Source organism: Lonchura striata, chromosome 5 (assembly GCF_046129695.1).
Source record: "Lonchura striata isolate bLonStr1 chromosome 5, bLonStr1.mat, whole genome shotgun sequence".
Taxonomy (NCBI): Eukaryota; Metazoa; Chordata; class Aves; order Passeriformes; family Estrildidae; genus Lonchura; species Lonchura striata.
The window spans coordinates 61667640-61686849 of record NC_134607.1 but is presented as its reverse complement, the minus strand read 5'-3'; the positions used below and the strand labels follow the sequence as shown (position 1 = coordinate 61686849).

Sequence of the window (19210 nt, the reverse complement as noted above, 5' to 3'; positions counted from 1 at the left end):
TCTTGACAGTTATTTATGACCTCTGAAGAGTTTACATGTAGGTGGTTTGATTCTTACTTCCAATCCTAGGAATAAAAAAGAGAAAGATGTGCAGTTACAGTTTCATGGGTCTTCCTCCTCCTTTTTTTACAAAAAGACAAAATGGCCTAATTGAGCAAATCATTTCAGAAGAAATTTAAGGCACTCAGATTTAAGAATATAAAACTATCTAAAAACCTAAATCTTATATATTTTGCTGAAACCAGGGTTGTGTTTGTCCTTTCCAAGTTTCTTTTCCCCATGAAGTCTGGAAGGTGTTGCCATTATTTGCCATGAGTCTGCTTATGTGGTACTCTGTGTACCCTAGGCTCCATTTCATCCAGCTCTGCCAGTTGAGAGCAGCTGGGTCATCTGAGTTTCACCTGACCTGTTCTCTGCCCACTGCCCCTTCCTTAGCCCTATTGCTGATATTAATTATGTTAGTCATTTAATCACGGGTGATTTTTTTTCTTGTGGTAGTAGGGGCTGAGGCAAAAAGAGCACTAATTGCTCTGGGGTTTTTATGCATCATAAACTATTAGCTTTCCTTCCTTCCCATATAGTAGAAAAAATCTGCTTTTGGTGGTATTATTATTAAATTGCACTTACAGAAAGAAAGTTTTCTTGTTAGCCCTAATGTTCTGACCCTATCAGACTTTCTAGACTGACTTCTATTTTGCTGTTAGATTCCCATGTTATTTTTCTGTGTTCATCCTTAACAATTTAGTCTAGTTTTCACCTTTTGTACAATTCTGTCTCAAGTAGCAGCTCATTGCAAATTCATGACTTAATTAAAATTGTCTTTGATTATACTTACTATTTTTCTTTTTCATTAAAAATTTGTACTTGCATTCTGAGCATTGCTTATTCAATCTTTACTAGTTCTCCTAAACTTTTTATCTTTTACCATTGCTTGCCATAATAGCTCATTTATTGATTCTGTAAGTTAATTAAAATCTAGGCCTTTATAAACAGCTTTTTGTTAATTTTTTGTTGCTCTTCTTTCTTGCTGTTGTAAGCATTGTTAATTAGAACATTTCACCCAAGCTGTCTTCCACCTTCCTACATGTTTCACGCAGGTATCCTATTTCCTTGTTCTGGGTGCACTGTTAGATCATTTAATAAATTGTCATCTTGAACTTTCCTGTAGACTGCAGTGTTAACATGTTGAAGCATTGGCTGTGGGAAGCTAAGCTTTCTACAGGTGGTATCAACAATGAAATCACAACCACCTTCTATATGGTTAATATATTGTTGTGAGTTGATGGATGTCAGTGGTTTATTTGATATATGGATACACATAAAGCAATTAGTGCACATGCATTTTTACATGAAAATGATCTGTAGTCTGTAGTAAAACAGTGGGGCAGTTGTTTTATGGGTATATATATGTGTTTATGGGTATAGCTTGAAAAGTTAAGACATGAGACAGTAGAGCTGTTGGATATGAAGCTGCCTTCTGCTCAGAGACTACTGCTAGTCTGGAAGGACTCCTGGGACAGAATGAGCCAGAACTCTTTATTAGTCTCTTCTTTCAGTTTGGTTTTATTCCTTTATTTTCTTTATTTGTGTTCCAAAGAAAATGCATCATTAGAGGAGCCTTTGTGTAAACCAAATAGAATTTTTCTCTTTATTTCAAGACTTGCAGTTCCCAGAGACTCGTACCCAGTAAATTCTTCACCATTAACTTGGATATCCAAAACCTGTAATTTTTCTTCTCTTGTAGAATCAAGTGAACATGAAGAGAAGAGTACAGCTGTCTCGGGTGAGGCATCTACCACCCAGCCTTGTCCTGCACCAGGATATGGTCAGCCTGAAGAAGCAAAGGAGGATATGGATGTAACAAAACAGACTAAACCTGAAGAGAATGATGACTTGGGCCCACTGCCTGATAACTGGGAAATGGCTTATACAGAAAAGGGGGAAGTCTACTTTATTGAGTAAGTCTTATTTCTTCTATTTTTAATAGCTGTATTGTATTTAACTGGGTGGGAAAATGGCTTGTATGGTGAAGTGGAGCATTGTGCTCCTCCTCATTAAAACAGCAGGAATGTTCTGGCTGTCAGGGCTCCTGAGGGCTGGTGGCAATTCCTGCATTAGTGATTTAGATGGAAGCCTGCTGTGTTTTAAGATAGGTAACTGGTCTGCTTCCTTTGATGGTAGGAATTAAAGCTTTTGTTTCTTCTGTTAAAAGCAAGGCATTTCTGCTCTTCCAGTGCTTTCTGCTGGGAAAGTAACACAATCACTGGTTTTGTCCTTTCTTATGTGGACAGAGGTGGAGAGCATGAAGCTTTTTTCCAGTTAAAAGAAGGGAAAAGGAATGAACTAAAAACTAGCTAATGAACAGTAGAGGGAGACCATGCTGTATATAGAAAAAACAAAATAAATAAGCAGACTATAAGGAGAATTAGTTATGTGTAGAAACTTTTCCCTGTTGGTAGACTATAGATACCTGTTACTAATTAGTAAAGTCATTGAAGTAATGGATATGCAAGTTCTTTATGCTCTATGTGCTCTCATTAAGCTATTAGACAGCTTTCAAAGGAGGGCCAGGAGAATGGTGAAGGGTTTGGAGGTTATGAGGTGCAGCTGAGGCCACTTGGTTTGTTCAGCCTGGGGAAGAGGACGCTGGGGAAGAACACATTGCAGTCTTCAGCTTCCTCATAAGGGGAAGAGGAGGGGTAGAGACTGATTTCACTCTTGTGACCAGGGACAGGATGGAAGGAAATGGCCTGAGTCAGGGACGTTTAGATTGGATATCAGGAAAAGGTTTTTCACCACAGAGGGTGGTTGGGCACTGGAACAAGCTCCCCAGGAAAGTGCTCACATCACCTGGCCTGACAGAATTAAAAGGATTTGGACAATGCTCTTGGGCACATGGTGTGATTGGAGTGTCCTGCACAGGGCTGGGAGTTGGACTTGATGATCTTGATGGATCCTTTCCAACTCAGTACACTCTATGTTTCTATGATTTTTGTACATTGCCAGAGTAAAAACACAGCAAGTTTCTGAGTTGGTATAACATTGTGCTCCTGAAAAGAAGAAATAAAATTGAAAAACCAACATTTTCATTAATAGAACTCTACTACAGAGGTAGAAGGAGCCTTTATGTTTGCTTTAAGGAACTGGCTCAGTTTGGAGCATTATCTGTTATTCTGCTTATTAGTAGGTAAAAATAACATTTGGTGGTGTCAATTATGCTTTAAATCCTGTATTTAATTTTAAATGTTGTGACTATCACATGAAGTGTAAACAAATGTTAAGAATAAAGTTTGTGGATGTGACTTTTTAATGAATACTGGCATGACCAACTATAGCTTCTGGCATATACAAGGCTGAAAATAGCAGTAACTATTAAAACATAAGTGTGTTTGCTGAAAAGGGCAAAAATATGCTTATTCTAGAAAAAGAATAATTATAATAGCTTTGTCCAAGCAAGCAGTGAAGAGATAGGATGACCTCAGGGCTAGTGGAAACCCTTGTTTCCTTCTTACTTTACTCCCAATTTTAATTTTTCCACACATATTGAATGATCTGTCAGAAAGCAGACTGAATTATATGGCACTTTTGTTTTACTTGTAACAAAAACCTATGGTACATTTGGGGGACAGGGCAAATGATAATGGGTAGATCACTAACACACCAAACTGAGAGAGTAGTAAATACTGCAGGAGGTAATTTAATAGAAAATAAACATATATTTTGTAACAAATACAGTGAATGCAAATAGCCCTGATGCTCTACAGAGCAGCCATTGCACTCCTCAAATTCCTTTAATGTTACAGCTTGCTTCCTTTCCTTGAAATGCTCTGGTTTACACTGCAGTTCTGACAATGCTCATCATTCACTTCCACTAAATGAATGTTATGTAAAGCAAAGAAATCAATCAGAGGTGCAGGCTGGATAGAAGGTCTGTTGTAAAGGCTTCTTGCTTTTGGTATTATATTCTTGAACAATGTATTTGCAAAAAAGTGCAATTACACATCTTTAAAAATACTAGTTTATTTACCAGAATCCTAGCAAAAGGAACAACTCTCTGATCATTTGAGTTTTCACACTGCACAGTCTTTTCAGGGTTAAGTAGGAATGTAATGCTGTGGGGATGCTGTTAAATTGCCTCTTTGTTTACAAGTCACTTTGGTTAATGGCATAAAGAGACTCCATTTGCTTTCACAAAAAAACGGAAAGATAAAAAGACAACAAAAAACTATTTGTCTAACAACATCTCCCTGAACAGTAGTAAAGATTGTACTAGATTATTAAATAATAGATGAAAAACAAACATTTTTAAAGTGTACATCACAATGAGTGGGGGGAAAAAAAGCCACACTAGGCAGCATCTTTTATTGCTTTATTTGAGGCTCATGTGAATTGTGCCTTTAAATACTAAAGATTTCCAGCAGCAAACCATCTCAAGTTCCAGGTTGTCACAGGTATACCCAAAGGTCTTAGATTTCATGACAGCATTTTCTTTCGTTCATTCACCCCAGACTAACCTCTAAAATTCAGATGTGATCTCACTTACCAAAATTGCTATCAGAATAGTGTGGCAGATTTACAGTGAGAGAGGAAGTGACTTCATAAGGGGAAAGATAATTGTCTATAGACAGGATTATTTATTTGTTAATCATTAATGGTTCAGTTAACTTTTTGTAAAGCACAGTGGAAGGAACTTCCTCTGCCTCAAGGACTAAAAAGACAAAAAAAATATCATCTACCAGAGTCACTGAATGATTCAGAGGATGGTTGTATTTTAGAGCATGTCTTGGTCTGTTCCTTTCTTTCTTTCCCTTTTTGACATAGGTGCATGACCTTATGTTTACCTATTTTAGCATTCACAGAGAGAACATGAGCATCTCTTCTTGCAACATAATTCTTACCAGTGTTTTTCAGGAAGAGCTACTTAAGTACATTTCTTGGGCTGTTTCCAGCCTCCCTTACATATGAATCTGAATTTTCAAATACAGGCACACTCTACACAAATAGGACTTCATCTCTTTACTTTTGGTTTCACTCAGAACATATGCTAATGAGAACATGCAATAATTAACAGACTGTATATAAATTGAAATGCCATCAAAAAATGCTTGTTTTGCTCCTTCTTTCATGCTTTAAATATGGCTGATAAGTGTAACATATTTTGGCATACTTAAATAAATCATAGTCACCACTGATTTTTAGCTTTTCCCTCTCCAAGGGCTGTGATTCCCCATAGCCTCCAGACTTTGCCTTGCCAACAACTCTCAAACCACATACCAGGGACCCAAATTTATGTTGTTCCCACAAAGTCAGCAGATCTGGTTGTTAGATCCCAAGCAATCAGTGTTTGCTGTGTTGGTCCAGTGCAATGCCGAAGCAAATAAGAAAGGACCAGGATTCTAGGTGCATGTGCAGTCAGCCTGAAATGTGGCCCTCACCCATCTATCCAGCTTCAACCATTATTACATCGTAGACTGTCCTGTATAGTTGGCTGTACAATTTAATACCCTTCTATAAAAGGCAGAATTGGTTTTCTCTCTCTGCAGCTTCTCTCCACACATAGGCAGCAGATCTCTGAAAGGGCTGCAGGGACAGTAGGAGATGAAACCTAAAGCTATTTGTCTCTATACTGTCCTAAAGCATCTATGGTTTCCTTTGCTTATACTACATTAATTGTTTTCTTAGTGGAGAAAAGTCTAGAATGAATGCAAACCACAACAGAACATCTTTAAAGGACTTTTGTTTTACTTGTGTTGCTGAATTTTAGAAGAATATGGCCACACAAGGTTTAACAAACCACTATTCCAGTATATCTTGCAGACATTTAGTCTCTTACTACTGCAACACCTGCTTCTTAAAACAGCATAGTCAGCATTGCTTTTTGGACCTGTTGCAGTATCTTTTCTAGTTGCTAATTTTTTTTTCTTTCTGAAAGTATCATAAAAGACTGAAAAACAGCTACAAAATAGTCTTTTGCCAAGGACACTCCTTTTCACTGTAAAAAACAGCCATTAAGTTTTTTAATACAGCTGGTGCAATTTCAGGTGGTATCTGAAGAGTACAGCTACCAGAATATTGCAATGGACTTCACTGGGATCAGTTTTTGTTCATAGTAGTTTTTTTCTTTCCTTAAGGCAGGAATGTTTTTTGACTGCAGGAATAACATTTATCACAACATCTTGTTTACCTGAAGAACCATGATATATTTAGTTGTTCCTGATTACTCCATCAGTTCACCATCACAAAGCAGGATATTTTAGTTAAACCTGGATACACCATTGTTATATTTTATGCTAGGAGATAATAAAAGTACTGGGTAGAAGTATACCCTTCTACCTGCTCAAGCTTACTTTTATAACCTGTAGTAACTATGGGAACTTTTATAAGTTAGTTCAGCACTTTTGTGAGTATGTTACATCATCAGGGTATCAGTCTATATTATCTGGATATTTCTTCTACTTGAATTAAGTAGCAATTAGGATGCAGATTTTTTTTTTTTTTTCATATACTGTTATAAAATTCACTTCTGATGGGATTTTTCTTTGGGAAACAAGCCATCTTGTATCAGTATGATACATTGTATAGATAATTCTGATCCATCAGGGGTCTTGTGAACATCATTATAATTGTATGTACTTGGTTTTCTATGTTTATATGTTGGATTGGATCTGTCAGTTTTGGTCAGCATAACAAATCAGATTTCTAATGCACTTTGGACTTCAGCATGACATACAGCAGGAAAGGCAGCTGAAAGAAACCAAGAGAGATCTTTTCTCCTGAGACCACTTCCCTGCCTCATGACAAATTAATTAGAAACATGAAGAAGTTAGAACTGGAAAGAATTTGTGGAATGCAGAATTCTTTTTTTTTCCTCTTGTCTATTGATGTTATGAAGACATTATCAGTTTGTACTAGTGGTGTGCTGTCCCTTGCTCTTACTTGCTGTTTTTATCTCTGCTGACATCCAGGTCAAACTGCCAGCTTAACTCCTCTTGTCTTTCCTTACTTTCTTATTTCTAGTCTTTCCCCCAAAGGTCTCTGCTGCTGTGCTCTGCAGAATTAATCTTCCAGCACATTTCCTCTGATATTTGTAGTGTTGTTATAACTTTTCTCCTTTGTGTTTATTGAACTAGAAGAATCAGCTCACCTGGCTTGCCATATAGCATTAGATATCTCATGTAAACCAGTTGTCAAGACTCCTTCTGTGGTCAATGGAGAGAGATAATTACCTCCAGAGGCTGATTCATCCTGTCCATATATAAGGACAGAATTAATTTGCCAAAATACAGCTGCTTCAACCAGTAAATATGTCTCCAGATATCCAAAACTATGTCTGCAGTAGTATGTAATTTCTGTCAGGAGTAGGCTTTTGAAGGAAATCTTCTGGTTGTTTTCACACACTATGATTTGGCTCACATTTCAGTGTACCCACATTGGATTCCTTTCAGATTAAATGGAAAAGAAAGTTGATCTCTGGGAGTGCCTCTACAGCCTCTGGACCCTGAACTTCATCCATGAGACCAGATTTGAGTTAAAACCAGTCTGAGCTCCTTCTGATTGAAACCATTTCCATATCTAAATTAGCAATATCAGAAGACTGCAGAGTGAAACTCTTGGTGCCGATGACCCAGCAGCCACAGATTCTAGATCTTTTCAGGTGCTATGGGCTGCATGCCTGTGAATGTAGTACATAGGTGAGCTCCTGCTGTGCAGCTTTTGGTTTAAATTCAAGTGAAAAGCTTACAAGAGTGGAGAACACTTAGTGTGAAAAAGAAGATAACTGAGAGAGATTCATTGGAAAAGTGACCTCCTGATCCAAGGCAAAGCACCAGTGTAGAGGCACAGTAACAGCCCAAGACCTCTCCATTATCGTGACAGATATGACATAGAACTTGTCAAAACCAGGACCCTTCTGAGTGACAGCCAGAGGGCATTGGAGAGATGATATGACCAGCATTATGTCGCTTAAGAGCATATGGTTAGGTGGTTCTGCTGGATGATAGGTAAGATAAATTATTCTGTATAGGTGTCTCTCCCTTGAAGAGAGACGAATCCTACACAATTAGCTAGATAATTTTTATAGTCACATGAGATGAAGCCCATTCTTTGTCAGAAATTAAACTGCTTCAGTCAAAGAGAATTGCTTCAACAGCAGAAATTACCGCAGGAGACTTTAGGCATTTATATCTTCCCCAAAAAGTCATGCATAAGCATCTTCTGCTGCTGTGAATGCCTAGAGGCAGCACCGCTGTCTCTAGGCTGAGTGCATAAGTGCTTATCTATTGCCCAAGGCCATCTAAGAGTCACAGGATAGGAACTCCCAAACCTAGGTCTCTTAAGGACCCTGAACTCTGAGCACATCGTGAAATGCAAGGCAAGCTGGCAGTCACAGCTGCTGCCATGAAAACCACTGCCATAGGACAACTTCCTTTTGTCTCTGTTCCTACAAATGTGCAAGGGATTTAGGCAGAATCCCACATGGATGGGTTGCAAAATTGCTGGTTTCCTATCTGTGTCCCTCCACACAAGAATTACTTGAAGATCATTATTGTGCCACTTGAAAATCTCTGCAGATAAGCAATGCTTCAGCCTAAAGAAAAAGGTGTGAGGAGTTAGCATTGCTGAAATTAGGATATTACAGAGCATTGTGGTTTGCTTCTTATATGCTTCCCTTCGCTCAAGTTATTAGATCAAGGGTGAGTTTAAAAGTAATGTGTGCACAATAAAAACCCAAACCAACCCATATGTGCTGCCCCCAAACACACTGAAACAATGCCCATTTGAAATGCTTTCCACAATAAGATGCGTTACATACCTTGTAAGATGCACAATTTAGACTAGGTTTGCAGTGCTTTTAAAAGACATTAAGGCTATTCCTGTCAGTAAGTACTTTCTGTATTTCCTTCAAAAATGTTTCAAGAGATTGCCTGCAGGCTTTGTTAGTACAAGAAGCTTTATCTGTCCAAGTGCTTTAAACTGACAGTTTGTTAACACAAATCCATTATATTAAAATCTTAAGTAAAATCATATACTGTCTAACAAATAATTATAATAAAAAGATAAGACTTTGTTAGATAAGAAAAGCCACACTCCTAGTGTTTTTTTACTTCCTAAAGATACTGAGTAGTATCCAGTGAGATTCCCAGAAAGCCTCTGGTCCTGGTACCCAGCTCCAGAGCTATTAACAGGGAACAGAGGCATTTAAACAGTCTATGTGAAGTCTTAAAAGCAGACCTACAAAGAAATTCTGGAGAAGAACATGAGTCAAGGCTTCTGGGAAGTATTCTGTGCTTTCTTTCACTCTTTGTTTCACTCTTCACCCAGTCAAAAACATTTTTTCCACATATATTTAAAATTGTGTGCAACTAATACCAGATGACTCTGATTATAATAAAGTGCTAGGTGCAAATACTTGGCAAAGAGTGAGGATTTAAGTTGGTTTAGCAGTAGTTATTTTATTGACTTTTGGCTAAAATATTAAGCTTCACTGCTTTACTGAATGACCTTAAAAAAAAACCCAACAACTGCAATGCACTTCAGGCCTATAAGCTGTTTCTATTTTGTACATAGGGAACATATTTGGATGAATTTTAAAAAGTTATAACCTTTCCATGCTTTACCTGCTTGAAGCAAGACCAAAGTGATCCATTTCTAAAGGAAATTTTGCTTTCAAATTTCAAGAATTAGGATTTTACTGTTGATTTTTAGAGAGATTCTAAGACACACATTGTTGATTTGCCAGCATTTATCTCAATAGTCCTAACTAGTAATCAAAACCATTGAAATTATGGGCTTTCTAGACATGTTTTTAATGATAAGGTATAGTTATTGCCAAGTAATGAAGCATTGGTCAGTGTAAGATGTTGCTGGAGCCACAGCTGTATTTCTTACAGGATGCTTTTGTGGCATCACTTTGTTCTTGTTCCATCACTGACAACTCCAAATGCCTGTTTGAGAGAACTGCTGCTGCAATTCAGCTGCTGTTTATTCATAACTAATCTTTAAACCCCCAGCCCCTTTTCCTTCTGGTCTTTCTACAAGACTTCCCAAGTGGACACACGTGATTATACCTAGTGATAAGGTAGGCAGGTTATGCCCCCTACAAGGTTTTTTTAGTACTTAAGCATTCAGTGTGCACAGCCTATGCAGCAGGTTTGTGTTAATGTTACTTTTGCCATTAATGTTAATTTGACAAATTTATTGCTCTTTCTGTCTCTTCTCCCATGGTTGAAGCTTTCTATCAAGGCTTCCTTTAAATTTTATTAAAAACAGTTTAGAAGATAAAGGTTGTCGCCCTTTAGCTTTTACACATTCTAGTCCTTTGCAGAGCTGAAGACAGAATAGCTGACACAAGGGAGACTGGAAGAATACCCTGCCAAGTAAACCTCCTATGCAGGACAGAAATAGAGATGCATAAAAAACCACAATGCTGTACTCCAGGGCTACTCATTTCCCTCTTTTACTGAAAGCAGTGTATATCCTCCTCAAAGGAGTGTTTGTGTGCTGTGTACCTGGCTGCTTAAGATGATCCAAGCAAACACTAGGAAGACACTGGTGGTACTGTGGAGGTGTTAGAAGTCAGGTGGGGTTGATTCTGCCTTCTTTCAAGTCCTGCTTTCAGAGCAGGAAAGGATTTTTTACCCACTAGAGTACTTGTCTAGGAGCTTTTGAAGTCCCATTGCTAGAGTTGTTTAGTCCCGCTGCATTGAATGTTTAGTACAGATTATAAAGTGGAGAGGCAGGGCAAGAGAAAAGGCACAGCAAGGAAAAGAGAGATGAATTTCAAAAGGTTATTTGCTCCTGCAATTATTTGTTATAGACAAAAGTTCTTGTGGATGAGTTTTGCTTTTTCTAAGTAGCTGAACAGGTTTAACAGATATCACCTAGAAGAGGATATTGAGTGCTCTAAGAGCTGATCTAAATGAAATATCATCTCCATTCTATGAAATCTCACTGCAGACTGAAGGATCACTCTTCTGTTGGAAGAGCTGTTGATTTTTTAGGTTTTTTATGGTTTTATTTAAAGTGACCATCTTGCACAAAAGTGGGACATCAGTCCTGCTGGGTTTGTGGAAGCCACATTTATGCTAAAGGGAAGAGTAACTGCTTTCTGTTCTCAGTTTCAACTAAAGCTTTGAAGGCTGTAATTCAACTACTTCTCATTTTTAAATATCGGTATTGAATTGTGCTTGTTTCCAGCTTGGCACCTGTATTTGCAGATACTTGAAAACTCTTTCTAAAAATATTATAGGGGATTTTCAGGGCTGGTGGACCTGCCTAGTCTGATGGGTGGACATTGGCCAGTTGACTTGCAACAGAGCTGGCTTTTAGTATTGCTGCTGTCACTGGCTTGTTTGGTGGCTCTGGACAGTAATTTCATGACTCTGTGACTCCATTTTCTTGCCTCTCAACCAGGGATAGTTATTTTTATTTCCTTTGTAAAATGCTTTGAGATTTGCTCTATACCACATCAAAGGTTGCTAGTAGTAATCATGTACATTGCTCTTTTAAAGTCGTAGGATACTATCTGTGATTCTAACTTACTCCCTGCAATCAGTGGGGGTCCCTAAAATAATTCAGAATTAAGAACTGGGAGAGAGTGGCTGCCATCCAGACATGCCCACACTCCAGAGATGCAACTGCAGCTCCCACAGGAGTGTCCAAGCTCACTCTTGAGCTCTGGCACTGCTAGCAGGGTATCCTTGGTGGTGTGGAGCTCAGCATGGGCTGCTGGATGCACCCAAGGAGCTCAGTGGATGGATGCTGGGCTGATGAGCCCACGCTGAGCTCCATCCTGCAGCACTGACACTGCTGGAGCATCTCCCCCAGTTAACTTAAAGCTAGCTCAAGTATGTCTGAACAACTGTGGTTGGGCTGCGACTGCAGCATAAAAATGCATCCTACAGGAGACCACAGGCAGCCAGAGCTTCTGAGAAAGTGTCTTAGTTACATTTGCAATCAAGCACAGGCTGCTGGCATAATTTCAAATTCATCTTACCTTTGGCTCATCATTCTTCATACTCTGCAAATATAGCTCAGCTCTCAAAGGGAAGGGTTTGTTTATCATCTTCACCTGTCATGAATGGTATTCTAGACTAGATAATGCTTTTAAGAAAAAATCATTTAAATGCCCCAATTTTCATTTTCGTTGCCATTTTATCCATACATAACTCTGCTGTACCTTCTTTCCCATTCAAAATGTGGAGGAAGCTTTAACATGGTGACAGTTATGCTGAGAAGTAGGTACTGTCACTGTTTTGAGAGCGAGAGAGAAACTGAGGCAGCGGAAAATTTATCTGCCACGGAAGAAAAGGTGGGAGAAGGAACTGGTTCTATTTATTTATTTTTCCCTAGAGGAACCAGTAGTGTTGGGATCACATGGACTGTATCAGTAACTAGCAAACTCACAAACAATTACATCCTAATCATTTTTTTGCTAGGTCACCTATTTTTGTACACCTTATACCAATGCTTATGAGAGCACACTTTAAAATGACAGAGCAAATTATTAATAAACAAAATAATTCAGTATTGTATGGAATGAGCTTCCTTCTAGGATGTCTCAGATAAATAGAACATGGGTTGGAAATGTCTCTGAATGATGGTATTGTAGGAAAGGCATCTCAAAAAATCAAGGAGTAATGATCACATAATTTTCTGCTTTATAGTCTTCTTTAATATATTTACAATATTTGGCTCCAAATTTCATTGCTTATGGTAAGGTATACATTGAAAGGATCTGGCATTAAGTCTCATTAGCTGTGCTAAGTATCAATTCATTTGGCAAAATAATCTCCCAAAAAACAATTTTTGCTAGTTCAGTACTCTTTGATGGCTGATTTCTCAAAGATCTATTCTGAGTACAGAAAGGAGCCACATGATTCATTCAGCTTGTGCATATCTATTTTATCTCTATAGGAGGATTATATATGGAGAGATAAAGGTTTGTTAAACAAAGTATCATTAATCACCCTGTCCGGAAATGTAGACTTTGCAGGAGCATGCTGTAATTTGCATCACTTTTGCTATGCCTTGTCACTGCTGCTGGAGAGAAATAACAAACCTGTATTTATGAAAAGGACAGGTTTAAGATGAAAATAATTCTATCCGAAAACTGCGAGAATGGTACAAAATCCTGTCGCCTGCACTCGATCAACGGGAGAACACTGTATTTGTAATAAATTCCTTTTGCTCTGGATGAGTTCTGCATTTTCAATGAGGTTAACTTGGCAACATTCTAGTTGATTTTAATAAAAATAGCTGCTTTGAGGACAGGGAGCTGAGGTTGCCAAATTTACAACTGCCTTGCACAATTACTCTTACACCTCCTTCAGGGCTACTTAGAACCAGTAAGCAAATTAAGTGTATCGATTGCAATTTTGTTGGACTAACCCTTTTTTCTTAAGGAATAAACTTGATTCCTTTCAGTATGTGTCTGCTCAGAGTGATCTCTTTTCTTTTCAGCCATAACACAAAGACAACATCATGGCTGGATCCACGACTTGCGAAAAAGGCTAAACCTCCAGAAGAGTGCAAAGAAAATGGTAGGTGATTAAGTTTTCCTTGCTGCTCAGAGGGGATTTTCCTTTGTGTGTGTGTGTCTCTTTCAGTTCTTACAAAAATCAGGCATTTGGGGGAATGATGAAAGGTGTTTAATTGCTGCTTTGGTTAGAAGCCATAAGTGATACCAGTTCTCAGTGTGCCATGTGTTTCTGCTTTTTATTCCCCTTTCTGATGCTATCCAAAGCTGAGGATCACAAGTGTGTTTTCTGCCTGTTGTGTGTGTGACTCCGGGACTGACCCTCTCCCTCATCTTCTACAGAGAACTTTGGTCTGCAGAACAGAATCCTTTTCAGATTCTGAGCTTTTAATCTACAGGCGATTCAATGCATAAGGGAAACTAGCAGCACCGTGGGAATATGAATATTGTTTGATTTGTATTTAAAGGTACAGTGCTATGCTATTTAATAGCCAATTTAAACAAAATAGTGTCTGATAAAACAGGGTGTGGGAGGGAGAAAAGAGATCAGTGTCTGTCAGAGTTCAAGGCTGGATTTGGGGGGTACTACATTGCTAATGCTTTAAAATTTAAAAGCATACATACTGCTGAGGATGCTTAAAGGAGCTGTAGCTGCTTTGCAGGAGAGATTATTATATTGACAGATTCAGAGATTTGAAATAATACAAATCATATCAGTATAATTTCTAATTTTTCTCTGGTAAAGTTTATCAGTATTTAAAAGCATTTAATAAAGTCAAGGCAAGAATGTGTTGTAATCATCTGTTTCTGCTAAAGGTTTTTTTCATTGTTTTATATTTCCATGTCAGTTCGATTAGTCAGTTAAGATGTTATGATCTCTAAAGACTGCTACTTATTTTATTGTTGTGAGATACAGAGCATTAAATGGATGCATTCTACATGAATTAATTCAAATAATTTTTAAATATTTTAGATGTATTCGTAAGTTTTCATGTACCACATCTGATTTATTTTAAATTTTCCAAAATACATTAATTTGGTTAATGTAAATACTGTAAACAGAAAGGAAATTCAAGGCTGATTAGGAGATCACTGAGGAGTCACTGGCTGTATGAATTGCAGGGTCAGTGATTTGGTAAGAAATGTTCCTGGGCTGGATTTTTTTGTAAATGGCTTTCTTTTGAAAGATTGCTATACTCCAAAAATAGCTTCCTTATTTCAGCAGCAATTCTGACGTTCTCTTCTGACATCAGAAATTACATGTCTGAATGATTTTGTGATGCTTATTCGAGCACGGACAACATGAGCTCCGAGACTAAATTCTACAGTGATTACAATAGAGGTCTGATACTGAAACAAAACAAGGGCACAGGAGCTCTGCTTTCTAAATCTCTCACATTACTTATATGAACCTATATCTTAGCCTGCTCCTTCGATAATACTAATGGAAAAAGCAGGGAAAAAAACCTACAAATATCTGTGGAGTAACATTGCACAGAGTTAGTTGGAGTAAATATGTGTTGGTTTTTTTTTCCTTTTTCTGTTAAATGTTGTATACTGAGATCAGAATAGCACTGAGATATGAAAAAAATACCTAAGTGTCTGAAACAATTTAAAATTAAGATCAGCGCATTAAAGAAAAAACATTATTTTATAGTTATTTGACTACTAGATTACTGAATCACTATAGTATGCTGGGTCATGTTGTTCTTTTAAGGTTGTTCAGCTCATTAATGCAAAGTACTTGGAGTGATACATAAACGACTTTAGGGAGAGATTTTCTGTTCTTACAATGATTGTTCTTCCAACATCCTATCTTTTCTAAGGTTCTTCTGTTTTTCAAAAATGTTTTTTGTTGTTTTTTATGGGTTTTTTTTAATCTAATACTTGCAGAGGAAAAAGTTCTTCAGAATCACTTATATGCTTTAGAATTACTGTACCTTACCATGCAGGTCCAAGACAAGAAACTTTGTTAGAGCACACAGGGATTTGTAATTTTTGTTTAAATTTAATCTAACTTCAATAATTAATTTCAGCTATGGCTTGGTAGACTTTTTTATGCCAAACATCTTTTCTGTTACACTTTGTGATTTATTCTGGCATATTTTACTCAAAGAAACAAAATTTAAGAAAGACATCAGTGTTTAGATAGGAAATGATACCTACCTTGATACTTTATCACTACATGCATAACTCTTGCTTTTCATTGACATTCATTTTACCACATCTGAAATTTGTATTGATGCCCTGAGATAGCCTGTGATGTCTTTATCATCGACCAGATTCTGCTATCAGGTTTTGATTGTGAAGAACCCGACTTTTGTGTTCTCCTTTCAGTGCAAATCCTGACAAATCCTCCTTCTTCATTCTGCCCCCAGCATACAGTTCCCACACCAGACAATGTCCAAGCAGAGCACGACATCAGAGTCCTGATGTTCTGGGCTGGTGACATTGAGGGCCCCTCTGCTCTGGGCATTTCTTCTCTTCCACATTCTGCTCTTCAATGCTCCTTTGACAAATATGATTTCTTCCTTATCTCTGGCTTTGTAGCTGCAAATCCCAGAGCTTGCTCATTTCCTTTCACAAAATCTGAATCAGCCTTCCAGCACATCCCTCCTCTTAAAAAATTTTCACATGCTTTTGCCAAGAGATTGACAAGCTCTACCAAGTCAAGCTTTCTTCACCTACATGCTGTAAACTCCTTCTGTTTTTCTTTAATGACACCTACTGCTCTAAATCCCTTTGTAGGTCAGGAGATTTTAATGATTTTTGATGATCTTTATTTCTGTATCTCTGTTGTGGAATTTCTGTGTGAGTTTCAGCAAATTACTTTGACTTTTGCTCTATCAGACCTACTTAGATGGCAGGCCTTTGAAGCAAGAACTGCCTCTTGTGCTCTGTTTTTATGGTGCCAATCTGAGTTTCATAATAGCAATAAGCTGAAATAGCTTCTACAATAACAGCTGCAATTTTGTACACATTTCTGATTTCCTCCAGAAAATCTTGACCTTAATAGAAATCATTGTTTCTTCCCTGCTGAAAATATAAGTTAAATATTTTTGGTTTTCTGAATTTAAATACTACTTTTAATTTTTTTTTTGCATCAAAATTGGTTAAACAATTATGATGTGTAGAGTACTAGAGAAGTTATAGTTCTGCCCCCTTTGCATGTGAGCTAGATTCCCTCATTGCTAAATTTCTGTAAAGTCATAAAAGTCATATAACATAGCAGATTCACAGGCTTTGCATGATTACAGGTATGTTATGTGAGCAGTCTTCTAATTGAGTCTGTTCTTCAGCAGAGAATATAGAAAAGAATGATGAGTCCATAAGGCAGTAAGAAACATAGTTTAATATTGAAAGGCAGTTCAGCTGTAATGACATGAAATATCACAGGTTTTAGAAAGTTCATTTTTAATTAAGAAATGTACCAAGTAATTTTTTCAAATTCTTTAATTCATTTTAGGGAACTTTTATTCTGGAGAAAAATCAACAATTTCTCCTGTATCCAATTTGGGAATTAAACAGCTCTTGAAATTTCCTGGGATCAAATATGTAAAGTTTCATTTATTTCCTGTAAAAAATTCACTCATTTCATTAGTAATCTATCCCAAGCCATAGTTTCTATCGTATCTTAACCCTCTCTTTCTTTTTATGTCAACCTCCTATCCCCTAGTTTTCAAATATGAGTAGGCCTACAACTATAAATAAAACTTTGATTTCACCTAGCATTCATCCATCATCTGTCTTTCCATCTCCTCTACACCCACCAACTTGACTGCAAAATATAGATATTTATGTAGGGTGAGCCGAGTTGCCTTTATACCTCATTGACTGTGAATGTCAGCTCTGCTTTGGCACTTGGAGGACACAGACACCTGATTCACCTGTGAGAACACCTGTATGCAGACAGGCTGCTGCCTTTCAGTGTCTTCATGTTGAACTGACCCCCATCCCATTTTGTTGGGGTGTGTATTCCCCACTCCTGCAGTCACAGGTGGTACCTTTGATGCCCTACACAGCTCTTCAGAATTCCTCATTGGTTACCTGATTCCTTGCTATGCTGCAGTAAGATGTACCAAACTTTCATATTGTGTTTTTATAGATGCATTTGGGCATAGGCATGCTGATTTTATGGCTAAGACATTACTTCTTGATTCCCTTGCACACATTTCTTGCTGGAAGCTGTGTAGAGAACTTTTATCTTACTCGGATACTGTTTGTGTTTTCTGATACCTACAACCTGTAGAGGGTAAATACTTTCCTACAAATAGTTTTTTATTTGATTGTTTTTACTTAAAACTCCCTTTTGCAGATTATTAACCCCATTTGAAGTATTATTTAATCAGTTTTGTAATGGAGCTGGCATTACTTATAATAATATTGATCACAGTTATTTTTTTCTGTCATTTTTTTGACATATTGAACATGATTTTCTCTGCTTGCATTTTCAATTTGCATTAATTAAATCATAACAAAATATCTTGAACTGTTATGACCTTTGGAAGGGCATTTCATGCTGGCAACACCATCTGGGCATTCATTGACCAAAACACTTTTCCATGCCAAACTCTTAATAATGCTAATAAAAATAAGAAAAGGGTCACCTCATTCCTGGGAGTTCAGAAGACACTTCTCTGGACAGCCTGGTTCAGTGACACAGCTTTTAAAAGTAATTCTTCATCTTTGGATGAGTTTTAAGACAAAATAGCTGTCCACATGTATCTACCTTGTCTGGCTGTGTCCCGGGCAGTGTTCTGGTGTCTCCCTGGGAGAGGTCTTGCTTACAGTGAAGCTTCCTTGGAGGACACTTATCAGTGTGAGAGATAAGTCCTTTGAGCTGTAATGGACTACTGAGTATTACTTTGCCTTCAGAACCATTACAGTTTCTCAGTCTCAGCCATACAAATCCCTCTAGAGTGCTAACAGTAATCTTAAATAGGATTGGACAAGGACAAGAAGGAGTAAAAGTAGAGAAAAAAAATTCCTATTTTCCTTGATTATTTAGTGAGTATTGGGCTCTCTTGTACTCACTGCTCCCACTGCTCACCCAGATAGTGCATTTGAACAGGGAGATGCCAGGGACCCAGAGGCATACCACAGCTGCACAGCACACAGCCTGCAAGGATCCCTGTTTTTGGAGGTAGTGGCAACCCATAGTAACTCTTCCAGCAATCTGAGGATGTCACACGTTGCTAAATGCAGGAAGCTGCTGTCTTGTCCCATGGTCTGCCATGAGGAAAACCACAGGCTTTCATTCCAATGCTTCATGATGATCTGAAAACAAATCACTTCAAATTTCTGAGTTTTATGAAAGGGTTATGTAAACACACCTTTCATGTGCCTTTAAAGATTATTTGCCTGTAAAGTGGACTGAGATTCACAGCTGAAAAGGTTCATAGAGATATGAGATATTATTTTTGCTAATGGCCCTTTATGTGTAAATTATTATAACATGTGTAACAAATGCCCCCTCTAAGGAACACAGCATATTCATCAGTGGTGTAAGATACAGTGAATAATGCATTTTCCAACAGCAATAAAAGGTTACTATTATTTTTTAAGACCTTTTTAAATTATAATTTAATTTCAGAATAAATAAACACATTCACCAGTGACATACTCCAAAAGAAAGCCAGCACACTGGAGCTAAAATGATAGTTCAGTTTAAACTGCACTGCTACTGAAAGGTGGTCCAAGGCTACATGACCACTACAGAATTACTATGGTAGC

At 37.7% G+C, this 19210-nt stretch overlaps 1 protein-coding gene across 18 annotated transcripts in view; it reads left to right on the top strand.

Annotated features, from left to right (window-relative positions):
• MAGI2 (membrane associated guanylate kinase, WW and PDZ domain containing 2) overlaps window positions 1–19210 on the top strand; it is a 697856-nt gene that overhangs the window by 462021 nt on the left and 216625 nt on the right. For 17 of the 18 annotated variants that reach the window (XM_077783658.1, XM_077783653.1, XM_077783651.1 and 14 more), the window contains 2 exons: window positions 1745–1958; window positions 13462–13541. In XM_077783658.1, the coding sequence (XP_077639784.1) occupies window positions 1745–1958; window positions 13462–13541 (294 nt within the window). Of the gene's footprint in view, window positions 1–1744; window positions 1959–13118; window positions 13218–13461; window positions 13542–19210 lie in introns of those variants that run through there. The other variant, XM_077783663.1, reaches the window with a different exon arrangement.